The 13,074-nt window shown below is 36.4% G+C and overlaps 1 protein-coding gene across 2 annotated transcripts in view; it reads left to right on the top strand.

Moving 5' to 3' along the window:
• Window positions 1-12,643, top strand: part of MIGA1 (mitoguardin 1) — a 37,290-nt gene extending 24,647 nt beyond the window's left edge. For both annotated transcript variants that reach the window (XM_069023101.1, XM_069023102.1), the window contains exons 9-16: window positions 5,670-5,788; window positions 5,971-6,043; window positions 6,378-6,464; window positions 6,588-6,686; window positions 7,004-7,138; window positions 8,314-8,367; window positions 9,014-9,130; window positions 9,479-12,643. In XM_069023101.1, the coding sequence (XP_068879202.1) occupies window positions 5,670-5,788; window positions 5,971-6,043; window positions 6,378-6,464; window positions 6,588-6,686; window positions 7,004-7,138; window positions 8,314-8,367; window positions 9,014-9,130; window positions 9,479-9,697 (903 nt within the window). In that variant the 3' untranslated portion in view covers window positions 9,698-12,643. The remainder of the gene's footprint in view (window positions 1-5,669; window positions 5,789-5,970; window positions 6,044-6,377; window positions 6,465-6,587; window positions 6,687-7,003; window positions 7,139-8,313; window positions 8,368-9,013; window positions 9,131-9,478) is intronic.
• Window positions 12,644-13,074: the final 431 nt, after the last annotated feature.

The raw sequence follows: 13,074 nt of genomic DNA, 5'->3' as shown, positions 1-13,074 counted from the left end.
CACGCTGCAAGCTGTGTGTTGACAGTTCCTTGGCTTCCTTCTACACTGCATCCTGTCCCAAGGAGCAGGACTAAGTATTCTGTGTGACTCTGATTTTGGAGACTGGAAACTGTGTTCGTGTTTCAATGCTGACACACAGTCAGGTCAAATTTAGCTCCCTGCCTGCAGGAGAGAGAATGGTCATAAAACAAGACACAGATAGATGCTTGAATGGAAATTGATAGGGATACTGATTAGGAGGCAACAAAAATGTCATGCTGTGTTATATTAGACCAAAATGTAGGAAAGAGCTGTACAAAACTGGGACAGTTGGTGGGGTTTGCATCACGTGCCCTTTTGATGAGCTCTACAGGATAGCAGGAGGGTGTGCCAAAACTTCATCTTTGCTATGGCTGGTGATCAAGAGGATGCTGGAGATCACTCATTTGATGACTTCCCATACAGAGTTGTGCCTGTCTGGACACCTACAATACACAGGTGCCTGAATCCTTATGAAGACAATTTAGCCACAGTTGCCATCCCCATGACCAGACAGACTTCTATTCTTAAACACACTTAGGCTCTAGAAGCACTGCAGAAGGGATGGTAAACACAACTATTTGCCCTAATTAAGTTATTAATACTACTACTGTGATAAATAATGGTATTCCCCATTTGAACCTGGCTGCCATCAGCTTGTGTTGATGAGGGTTAGTATACTTTTCGTAGTCTTGCTTTCCCATTTGCTGTGATCAAAATAGCTGCCACCTTTGGCAACAGTACAGCAGTGAGTGTGCCAGATAAAGGCCTCTGCCCTCTCTTTTCTGGCTTCTTTTCCATCTTCCTAACAGAACCTCTTTCCTGCTCTCCCTGGCAGTGAGCTTTGTTGCTGCCTCTTCGTTGTCAGTGCACATGCATTTATCATGTCTTATTTTCTTACGTTGACTAGTACTGAATCTGTAGGTCTATTATCAAATAAACTGCTTTCCTTGTTAAAATGTTAACTCAGTCCAAAGCTTGGGATATTTTTAGATTTGTGAATAAAGACTTAGCTGCTTTTTATCAGTAACAGCCTTCCTGTTTTCTTCCAAACCTTGGGTGGAACACACCACTTCATCATTTCAGTTTATTAAAATGCCATCTCAAACATTTTAGTTACTAATCACCATCACATCTTCCAACTCCCAGAACATGTTTCACTTTCATCCTGAAGCTACTTACATTTTTTAAGGAAATATTTTCTCTGAATGTCTTTATCTTTTAAAGAGACCATCATCCACTTTTTAAATATAGGGTAAACATAATTTCTCAGAATGTAAGGAATGCTGAATGTGCCAGTAAAGTGACCTCTCTATTAGGGGAAACAAGCAAGAATTCCTAAAAGATCTAGCATTGTTTATTTTTGTTACATTCATGTAGGTGGTTATTTTGGTAGTCAACAAAGTCTTGATGCACAGCTGAGAATTTTTTCTATTTATTAAGAAACAACTTGTAGGGGGTAAATAAGAGTACCGAGCCTGTTTGTTAAACCAAAGCAGTCAGGGACTCCCAGACTTAAAAACGAATGCAAGTGGCAAAGGTTTAATGCTTTAGAGCAATGATTTCAGCATCTCTTTACTGCAGGTACAGCCCTAAAGCTGAATTGTCCAGAGAAAACTGATTAGCATCTGAACAATATCCATGCTGTAATCTTCAGAGGCTGCTCTGCAGCCCTGCAAGCTTAGACACAAATTAGAATTTCAAGCTTTGGAGTTTTGAAGATGTACATGCTATTTCAACATAATGAACTTAGGTATCCACTGCAGGTCATCATAAATGTCCTTGTGGTGGTCACCTACTTCTCTCTCTTTCTTGAGCCTGGAATGGATAGAAAGAAAGCCTTACAAGATGAGAATGCTGCTATAGTGTCAATCATCTTTTATCTCTTCTTTGTCTGCATTTTCATATCACTGTGTACCTCCCATGACACTGAGGAAGTGACAGACATTTAGGGGCTGGCGCATCTGGTCCATCATCACAAGCCTCTGTGTTCCTGGCAGCTGCCAGCACTGTTGGTAGCTGTGATGGAGCTCCTTGTCATCCCTAGAGATGTGTGAAGAGTCTCAAAGTGGCAGTGGCTGTGCACAGAAGTGACCACTACAGAATGGCAGGAAAGGACTCGGGGAGCTTTCAAGTGTCCAACTTACCTGTGCTGCCAAGATGTGGAATGCTGGAGCTTTCTCATAACTCTGAGTAATACTGAAGCCCTGTAGAGGAAAGTTACATGGTGCTTAGGGGTACATAGTGGGATAAAAAGCAGGTATCTGAATAAACATCATGAACACATGCCAATTTATATAAGGTACTTATAGTGAGCCATCTAATTGAAAACTAAGCTTTCTGCCCACCTCTTTCCTTAAAGGTAGCACGTCCTCAGAGACTTTTACAACAAAGAGTTCATTTTCCTTTTGATGTCATCTTGGGAGGTTCTTATCTAGAAAATGCTGTATGCTTTGCATTTTGTTAAACACTGAATATGATTTGTGAATTTTCCTAATAGCTGAACTCTTCTATGTTAGAAATATGGATGTATCTTTACAGATCATCTTTAACTAGTTTTATTTTGAAGCAGGGTGTTCATGTAGGCAAGCTTTCACCTTATTAATCTCAAAGAATGGCCATTACTGGTTGAAAGACCATTTAAAGCATAATGATCTATGTTACATCTGTATATTGTTACATCTATATACTGTTTCTGTCTACATGTAAAATATTCATATAGAAAAATATTTTTAAATACTAGAAAGCATCAAAAGAAATTCTATTATGACTCCAGGAGCATTAATGGTGCAACTTCAGAGCTTGTCTGGAATTACCTTTTCTAGTTAAATTTAAGAGGTCCTTTTAGTTTCTGGTTTTCAGTTTGTTTGCTTTTTCCTCCCCTTCACTTTTTGCATGCAAGAGAAGTCAGTGGTAGAGGAATTTTCTCCCCCTTTGCAAATATTATTTGTTGGAACTTCAACCTGTAATCAAAATCATCTTCTCAGGGGAAGAACAGTTAGTTCTCTCCTGCTTAGCAGCTGGTTGATTTAACTGCTTTCTTCATTTGAGCTCAATAATGCACATCACAGCAGTAACTCAGCTATTTTATTTCATCTGTTAGCATAAGAGGAATTGCTGGGTTTCTTTAAAAACAGCTAAATACAATCCAGGGCCTCACCCAATTCCCAGGTATCAGTCCCTGTGCTAATCTGTGACCACAAAGGCAATGATCAGCCATCTTCATGTATAAAGGTGTCATCAGCTTAGGTGCTGGCAGCAGACGAAGGTTACCTGCATCTAACTGTAGAAATCACCAGTCCTAATTCAGTCACACTCAGTCAGTTTCCTAAATATCTGAAAAAGGTGATTTGCCTGAAGCTCATTAGTAAAAACTTAATGTAATCCCTTTTACCACAGAAATTATAACCTCCAAGAGAGGGGCAGCTGTTTACAAAGTGCACATGTGTTCACAACCTGTTTCTTCTCATTATTTGCAAATGAAATAGTGTATATGGAATGTTTTATGGCTTCAGTAATAGCTGGATCAGGTAAATAAATTAGCATATGTATTGTGTTCTGGTTTGGTCTTTACTTTGGAAAATTTGTATGCATTGTTCCACAGTTAATACTTCCTTAACCATAACATAGAAAAAGGAATTCTGGAGTAAAGGTTTTTTCACTTTTTCTTGTTTATACGTGTTCTAGCTATTACACTATGTATTATATGTGTGTGTCTGTGTGTGTATTGATGTTTTACATCTGAAATAAATCAATATAGTCCTGCTTCTTCCAGTTGGTTAAATTATTGCATCCTGTGTATTTTCAGTTAAAAGCTGTGTAGCTTTCTTTGTTTAATAAGAACAGAAATTTTCAGGTGGACTTTTTAAATTAGCAAATCCAAAACACATTTAGATGCTATGATTAATATTGTTAAACTGAAAAAAAACTTTGGTCTTAATAGCTGTAGGTCTCCTTCAGGAATTCAGCTTTTCTACCCTGTTCTTCCAATAAAACAGCTTATAAACAAACACATACTTTCAGATTGGAAATACTTCCAAACTAGATGAATTCTGAAAGTGGACATTACTCATTTAAGTATATTTTGTTGACCTTAAAAGTTCTTTTCACTTACTCTCTAGCTGTGGTCTTGTCATTCGAGTCTGAATTCAAGCAGCCTATAGAAATCTTTACAGAAATATGGGGGGAGAGGAGGGGTTGGCTCGGTTTTGGTAGGTGCTTTTAGCCAAAAAAATCAATTTAAAATGGAACCTGACAATTTATGGAAGGAATTGTATGTGTTTGCCAACAGTAAAAGGATACTGGTATGAGTGATTAAAAAAACCCCAGTGAAAGATCTAGCAAATAAACATTAGCTAACAGTGTGTGATACTTCAGAACACCAGCTCTGTACTGAAATCTCCAACTTTTTCGTGTGCTTAAATGTTTCCATGGACAAAAGCAGGTATTGGCAAGTGTTTATACTCTCCTTTAGCAGGAAAACCGACCTGGCCAAACATTTGTAGCTACAATGGGCTCAGCTGGAGTGTGTGGAGAAGGCACACTGGGATTATATGGATTCGTGGCTTTATGGAGTCTCAGCCAGCACTTGGCTGTATGGCCTCAGTGCCAGGAAAAGCTGCTCAGCATGTATTTACTTGAAAATTTTAATGGAGCTTTAACATAAAGTAATACTTCAATATGACTTTTTAAAATCATTCTAAGATAGAGATTAACCTTTTACATAGTTCCATTACCTTGAGAGTTGTTTTTAAAGGTGTTTCTATGCTCAGTTTTAATAGCCTAGAAACACAGGTTTGTTTGCCCCATGCAGGATTTTGGGGAAAAAAAAAAAAAAAAAAAAAAAAAAAAAAAAAAAAAAAAAGCTAGAATTAATTTTCTGGTCATTAACTAAACTGAATGATGTGTAAACATCAGATTTTTTTTTTTCTGGTCCTTAATAATATGGTGTAATGTTTATAGTGAACTTGTAGCTAGACATTGTTTTGTGAATTAAATACGATACCCTGTAAACAGGAGTTCTCTTAATTATTTATATGCTTTGATTTATTGATCTGGTTTTGTTTTTTTCTTTCTTTAAAAATGTCTACAAGTTCATGTTTATTTATATGATAACCATAGAATGAAAAGTGCCAATAAAACCTTTTAGGGAGCCTGTAATATAAAATGCTGAATGCTCATGGTTTTTACAATGTGCTTTGGTAACTGGCAGACTTATTTACAAGTGAAACTAAAACAGGGGTGGGAGGATGTTACTATTTCCAGCTTCCTAAAGATTTGCATGGTGCAATCATTCTGTACCTCGTCTCTTGGCAATTATTTTCTTTTAACAGCTTTGAGACCCAATAGATTTAACTAGACAATTCAAAAACTTAGCTAGGCAAATTGAACACAAAAGTAAGCTGCCTTTATTTTATTAATTAAAGTTTTGAAGCTTTAAACTGTAGCTTTCAGATTTTAAGAGTATAAAGTTAAATCTTATGACCTGGTATATCTGTTCTGTTCACTTGTTGATTTTTACCCTTTTGTTTTAAGCAGATGCAGAAAAGGATGCATCTTTCAGTACAACATCAGGAAAACTCTTGAATTTTATCTTTACAAAAATTTTGTCAGCAAGCTCTTTAATGAACTTCAAAAAAATTTTTTTTCAGCTTTCAGAGCACAGAGAGGTTCGTAGCACATATGGTCTGGATTCCCTTTGCCACTGCCCCTTGTATGAAGAAGCCATGCACTTGGCAGAAGAAGGCAAAATTTATTCACGGGTGTTAAGGTATTGATTTATGTCTATTTAATTCTTTCCAAGAAAAGCAAGAATTAAAGTTAACTATTCTATCTAGAAATCACTTTTTAGAAGTTACTTGTTCTAGGTATTTTTTCTAGGAAGTAGACTTAGATGGATATTCTTGTGCTTCTTTTTTTAATGGTCTTTAAAAACTTTTCTGTTTTACATAGGACTGAAATGTTTGAATGTTTAGGAGACAGTGACTTCCTTGCTAAGCTTCATTGTATTCGACAAGCTTTTCAGGTAAACAGTAAGGAGTGATTTGTCTGTCTTGCTAAGCCTAAACTAAAGTACCTGGCATTGAAACTGAATGTTACTTGTTGTGCAAGCACTTTTATAAGGTAATCTGTATTTAAATATTTTCTTCTTGCTTTTACATTTTTATAATTCTAAAATGAGATGTATTTGCAGGAGTCCCAATTTTATGATTAGCTTTGGAACCTTTGCACCCAAGGCTTATTAGGAACTTGCCAACTATACTAGAGGTGATAATTATATGGAATCTGACTGAAATGTTTAAGGTCAATTAGTATAACCTGTGAATGAACATGTCTATGTTTTCTGAACCCTTTTCTAGATAATTCTTTCAGAAACAGCAAACAGAATATTTCTTGCTGAAAGTGGAAGGAAAATTTTGTCTGCTTTAATTGTGAAAGCACGAAAGGTAAAAGCTTTTTTTTACCAATGTTTTGTTGTTTATGTAGCTTCTACCAGACTTCACTGTCCAGGGAAAATAAACTATATCTCTTTTTGCATTTGCTTGATACTCATTGCTTTTACTTTACAGAATCCAAAGAAATTTGAAGATGTCTTTGATGAAATGATATATTTTTTGGAACAAACAGATCACTGGGATAATACTGAAATGGAACTTGCTGCTAGAGGAGTGAGTTGCATTTCTGAAAAGTGCTTTTACCCTTACTAATGCCACAGGATCTAAAAATAATTTTTTACAGTTCAGAATTGTGGGAAAGGCAACTCTTTATTGTTTATATTGCTGATTTAGAGAAAGGGCATTCACTAGTTGAGTACCAGAAACCACACTTTTTTTTAAACTTCTCCTTTAGTGATAAAGTATTTTTAATATTCATTAAAAACAATTACAAATCTGCATGTTAATACAGCATTACAATATGATGCCTGCTGAATTCCACTGCTGAAAGAGAAACTAGGTTACTTAAATCATGTTCTCATTTAATATAGGTGAAAAATCTGAATTTTTATGATGTTGTTCTGGACTTCATATTAATGGATTCATTTGAAGATTTAGAAAATCCACCAATATCTATACAGAATGTAGTAAATAACCGCTGGTTAAATTCCTCTTTCAAAGAAACAGTAAGTATTCATGTGTAATTATCATACTAATTGATCTGGAGTACATGGCAATGTACTGAGTATGTATCTGAGATCTTCCTCAAAAAAATTCAACAGAGTGTATTATCAGGTTTTTCATAATAGCAATTTAAAAGTTACAAGTCTGGGCCCAAAACAGAGAATGATTGAATGTATTGGAGAAAATACTTTAACTTGTCCTTCCTTTCTCTGAGGAAGTAGAATTTTAAAATGGAAGTTTCTGTTAGCCACATCTTAGACATCAGATCCAGGTTTTGGTTCATAGACCAGAGATTTAGCAATAAGGGACAAAGTTGCAAGGAAACAAAAGTAAATTAATATAGTGCAGGCATTCAACTGTTGATTACAATTGATGATTTTTCACATGTGCCTGTTTATTTGCCAAACAGATCTTGTCCCTCTGTTAGAGACACAGGCTACTGCCATGGTCAGCTGGTACAGAAACTACTGTCATTTCATCCATTTTTATCTGTAAACTGCCAGATTTTCTTTTATTTTTATTTTTCAATTGAAATATCCCCTCTAGAGGAAAAAAAAAAGGTAACATTAATATATTTTTGTAGTTATATGGAACATTGGGCTTTGTCTGTATTAAACTCTCTTTGCAGTACTGAGGGAGGATCAGATGAGGATAGATAGAGGCTTGGAGGGGAAAAAGCCCAGTACTGATACTGGTATATTGTATTTCACAGGTCCATATTTGGACAAAACTCCATAGCTGAATCTGAAGCTATTGCAAGAATGTTTTTGCTAAAATGAAAAAGTACATTTCAGTGTGTTCACATGCCTCTTAATATCTAAAATAGTTTCTTATGTCTGAGCACACACTTCAGTATATGAGACTGGTCCTCACTTAAACCCAAGGAGTGTTGCTAACTGTGGTAGCTGTAAAAGCAGATGCCAAATTGCCTTTGAATTTAACTAACGGAAATGTTGCAAAGATGGATCTGGAATAGCAAGTATGAACTACATATAAATTTGGTTATTTATATCAGCTGTTGTTTTATAGTTTTAAACTTTGTGTTATCACAGGATTGAAACTGAAGAAAATACATGTCCCAAAAATACAGAATATAGAAGTACAGTATTCTGCAGATGAGTTCTTTTGAGATGGAAAATGATTTGGGGCTTGCTTTGTTTTTTCCTTTTACAATTAGGCTGTGGCTTCAAGCTGTTGGTCAGTACTGAAACAAAAAAGACAGCAAATGAAGGTAAGTTGCCCTTCAAATTATATGGAACAAAGATACTGACTGTCTCCTAAGAATTTTAAGTTCTTTTTGTAGCTTTGGCAAAATAAGTGAGTGATCAACCCTCAGTCCTGTGGACTTGTTAGTTTAGACAAGAGGTTTTCCAGTTGTAGAAGTTTAGCTCCTGGGCCCTAATACCTGTTTTTTAGCAAAAAGTCTTAACTGAAAGATTTTCAACCTAGTTTAGGTCCAGTCAGTGGTGGTGTCATTCCCTTCTCTGACTCCCCACCCCACACACAGATCTCAGACTTCTGCACACCAAGGTCATGAGTCTTGTATCTCACCTGCTTGTGCTGGGATTCTCAGCCCCATCTCCCTGCATGATCCCCAAACCTAAATCTCTCAGTCCTGCCCTGTTTCCTGCCTGAAGCACCGTGTTCCTCACCAGCAGCAGGAATTCTGCTGCAGCCTCCCCTCAGCCCCTTCTGCATCCTGATCTCTCTGTGAGGGGACTCAGTGGAAATCCTCTGTGCTACAGCACCTTACCTTTGGAAGATTTTATTAGACCAAGGAGGGAAGTGTTAGGATTTTATGACGACTTAATGCTAAGTAGTAGAGCTTTATACTAAATTTACTATGTGACTTGTGTCTACAATTTTTACATCACTAGGTGCCTGATGGATTTTTTGCACATTTCTATGCTATATGTGAACATATCAGCCCTGTTTTGGCATGGGGCTTTTTGGGCCCTAGAAATTCCCTGTATGACCTATGCTGCTTCTTCAAGGTTTGCAACTTTTTTTTAATTACCACTTTTCTAAATTAAAAAAAAAATTCTTTCTGATTAAAATAAATGAAGATCTTATTTATTAACATACATTTGCATTTTCCTAAAATTAAGGCTAACGGTAAGAAACCATGAGAAATAAGTAATTTCATATAAGTGTTTTAAGCCAGGACTGTTTTGCAAAGGCTGTTTTAGCACACTTCTGTCTCTTCTGTCTTAGCACCAAAATAATACATAATTGGATGCTTTTAGGGAACACATTAAAGAAAGAGCTGTTAGCATTGCATACTTTTTTTCCTTCTTGTAACTGAATACGAATTTTTCCTTCCCCCCCCCCCCCCCCCCCAGGATCAAGTGCTTTTCTTCCTCAAAGACATTTTTGATTTTGAAAAGGTGAGATACTCAACTATGGAGAGCCTGGCTGAAGACCTCACCCAGCTGCTGATCCGCCACACGGAGCTGCTGCTGGCCTATCTTGGGGCAGACTCCCTGAGACACGTTGGCGCTTGTGTGAGTGGCCACGGGCCTGTCATGGCCAGTGGGCTTCTAGAAGCAAAAGTACAGTAAGCCTAAAAGCCCTGGCAAATGACAGGGAGGGCACATAGATGTGCTCTTGTCCAGCCTTTTCTCTAATGCTGAAGCTACTGTGGCTGTTACTGAGCAAGCATCTGGGAGTGCATCGTGTCACTAAGTATGGAAAAGGACTCAGGGAGGTTAAATGTACATCTGTGAGAAGAACTGGGGAGTGGATTACTGTATATACCTAAATTAATTTTGCAGCTCAGCTGTCGCTGTATTTATATTTCATGTATTCCAAAGCTTTTTTTCTGTAATATTTGGGTAAAGTTCATTTATGAAATACTGTACTTTTGCACAAATAATTCGTAAGTGAAGCTGATGGAGTTGTTTCCTTTAAAAGCTTATAGTACAAAATGTTCATTGCAGAGTCTCCAAATCATTAGGTGTCTAGATCTAGAAGGTGTTTTGACTGGGGTATCTGCAGTCTCTGGTTCATGTGACACGTGCAATAAAGTAATCACACTCACAGAAGTGAACATGTTGCCCCTGCCCTAGAATTCCATTTGTGTGGGTGTAAGCAGCCATTTTGTACTACAGTGTAATGGAGCAGTGCAGGAAATGTAAGCACCATTTGGGCAGCTGTGACTGCCAGTATGCAATTTTTACTTTATTTTGGTTTAAAATATCTAAATATCACTAAGGTGTTTTAAAATACTTATTTATATTTGGAAAGCTATGCTAGCTTCACCAATTAATTTAAAACTTCCTTGTTCTAAAACCATTACTACGCAATATGGTGGTAAATGAACCAATATTATTCTCAGTTCATATGTAGCATTTCAAAATATATTTTTAAATAAGTATGTATGATAAGATTTATTAATCATGAAACAGAATTGAAGGCAGTGTTTTATAATTAAAATATCTGTGTCTTCCTCCCTTCCTTGTGGGATGTCAGGTGTCTGTTTAAGAGGAGTGTGCAGTGTAAAACTGTGGCTCAGGCCATGGAACCCTGAACTTCAGATAGGAACACAGCACCTTCAGAAGGCATGAGGGACCTTGCAGTAATGGCTTTTCCTGTTCCAGAGGTAATAAATAATGATGAGCTGTAATCTTTGAATTTCTGTAAACTGAAACAATGCTTCACAGCTAGTTTAGGCTCTAAAACTGCACTTACATATGCTTTGCCACACAAAGCCAGCCCACAAGAATCTATCCTGTGACAAGAAATACAGAGTAATTACAGAGTAATTCCAAATATTCAGATACTTGAGAAGCATGTTGTTAAAATCTAGGATATCAAAACAAACTTTGATTAGAAACATTTCAACTTCTGTTGCAAACACAACCCAAAAGGATGCTATTCAAAAGGAGGGCCTGTGTAATTCATAGATTTTACTGAAGCCAACATTTTGCTCCTTTGTTGTACTCATTTTATAAATATAAAAATGATGAAAATGTGTCATATTACTTGTCTGAAATGCCAACTGATTATAGTTTATTTAACAGAAAAGAGTATACTCTATATGTAATAAAACAGAAATTCCAAATGCTATTCTTGGCCTATTTCCACCATTTAACTTGCTGAGCTTGGCACCATCCTCCATGCTGTGCTTTTTTTTTTTCTCTGCAATGTGTCTTCAGTACAGGCACATGAAGTTTTTTTCACCCATCTCAACTTTTGAGCAGATAAATATGTTTAAGCTATCTGTATTTTGGCAGCTTTTTGCAAGTTACGAAAGAAATTATGTGGTACAGTAAAGGTGTCTTGTTGGGTTGAGAATCAATGGGAATAGCTGGAAGTAGAAGGAAGAGAGTAAGTGGCATATTCTACAGCAAATGTGTGACCTGTAGGTAACAAAGGAAAGCATGTGCTGTGATTTATCTGGTCTAATAAAATGATAAGAAGAAAATTATACTTTAACATACATTACAGAGAAACAGAAGTGAACTTTTTCACAGAATTAAGGATATATTGAGATTCTTATATTATTTACAAAAAGCTTGGGAGAAACCAGAGTTGCACATGAGATTATAAATGTTTCCAGACACTTGGGAAAAAGTAAAAGCTGGAAACTTGGTCTTCTGTCGAAAATGAAAGGATTTTTTTAAACAGAAGAATAAGCAGGGCCTAATCAAACACCAAAATATTTAGAAAATGGGCAAGAACTTCATAATACCTGACTTAAACATGTGTGTCCCTTTAAAACAGGAGCACTTCCGTACACCCATAGAGCTCTCAAAAGTCCACAGGATTGGATTGGAAATGGAACTGATGTATTCCCCATCCAAAATAAGAAATACAGGATTTGGTTGTTATAAGATGCCACCAACAAACAGCTGAGAAACAGTAAAGAAGGGAGGAGAGAGATAGGGAAATGTGCAGGTATAGGTGGGTAGGCTTTTGATCTCTGGACCTTTTTTGATCTTTCTCTAAAGCACATTCATCTATTCTGAATATGTAACTAACTCCAGAGACAGAAATGGAAGTTTAAATGGGAGATGGCTCTCTCCTTGGAACACAGAACTGCAATCAGTTCTCTTACAACCTGCACCTTTAGCTGGAAGGTGTGCACAGGGTATCTGTTGATAACTGGCCATTGGGGCTTAAGAATTTCAGCAGTGCAACATCTCTGCAAACACAAGTGCCAGAGCTGCACCATAGCAGTGATAGTGTGATGCAGTTCTACTGTAGTTAATTCATAATCAGACTCAGAATTTAGTTTATAGTCTCTAAATTTAGATAGTTTTGAATGATACTTTCCATGCTAACAAGAACAAACTAAATTTAAAAGCCATCCTCTTTCTGCCATAATGGTACTCCTAAGATTAGAAACGTTGAATGCATAGGGATTATACAAGAATCAAATATTTATATCATTTGTAATTTAGTTGTAATAATAATCTTACTTTAAATGTGTTCTTAATTATTATTATTATTCCTTTTTGTAGTGTTTGGTTTTTATCAAAGTAAATGTGTCAAATCAAGTGTCAGTAAGAGTATTTGTGACCTTTCTATTGCCTAAATGAACTGCAGCTGTGTACATAAAATAAATTATTTCAGTGAAACAACTGTTGCTCATATAACTGTATCTGAAACTTGAATTTGCACAGTTCTTGAAATCTAATGCAAAATTATTTAATATGGCAGGAATTTCAATACCAGTTAGTCATCCTGAAACTTTAAATGAAAAAAGAAAAACTATTACAAAATTTACTATATAAATGAAAAAGATATTGAATGGGAACAGCTTTTGGGCTGTCCAATTTCATTGCATACAGCTCTGTGCCAAGCTGTTGTCTCTCTACTTGGTTTTAGGAGACGAGTTTTTTCAGGATTATTTCCAAGCCAGACTGCTGTACTGAGCTCCAGTTGTGGATTAAGACCTCCTTTATGGAATAATATAAGTAATGAAGTACAGGAC

Source organism: Aphelocoma coerulescens, chromosome 8 (genome assembly GCF_041296385.1).
Source record: "Aphelocoma coerulescens isolate FSJ_1873_10779 chromosome 8, UR_Acoe_1.0, whole genome shotgun sequence".
Lineage (NCBI taxonomy): Eukaryota > Metazoa > Chordata > Aves > Passeriformes > Corvidae > Aphelocoma > Aphelocoma coerulescens.
Note: the sequence above shows the minus strand (reverse complement) of the source record. Positions and strands in the feature narration are given on the sequence as shown.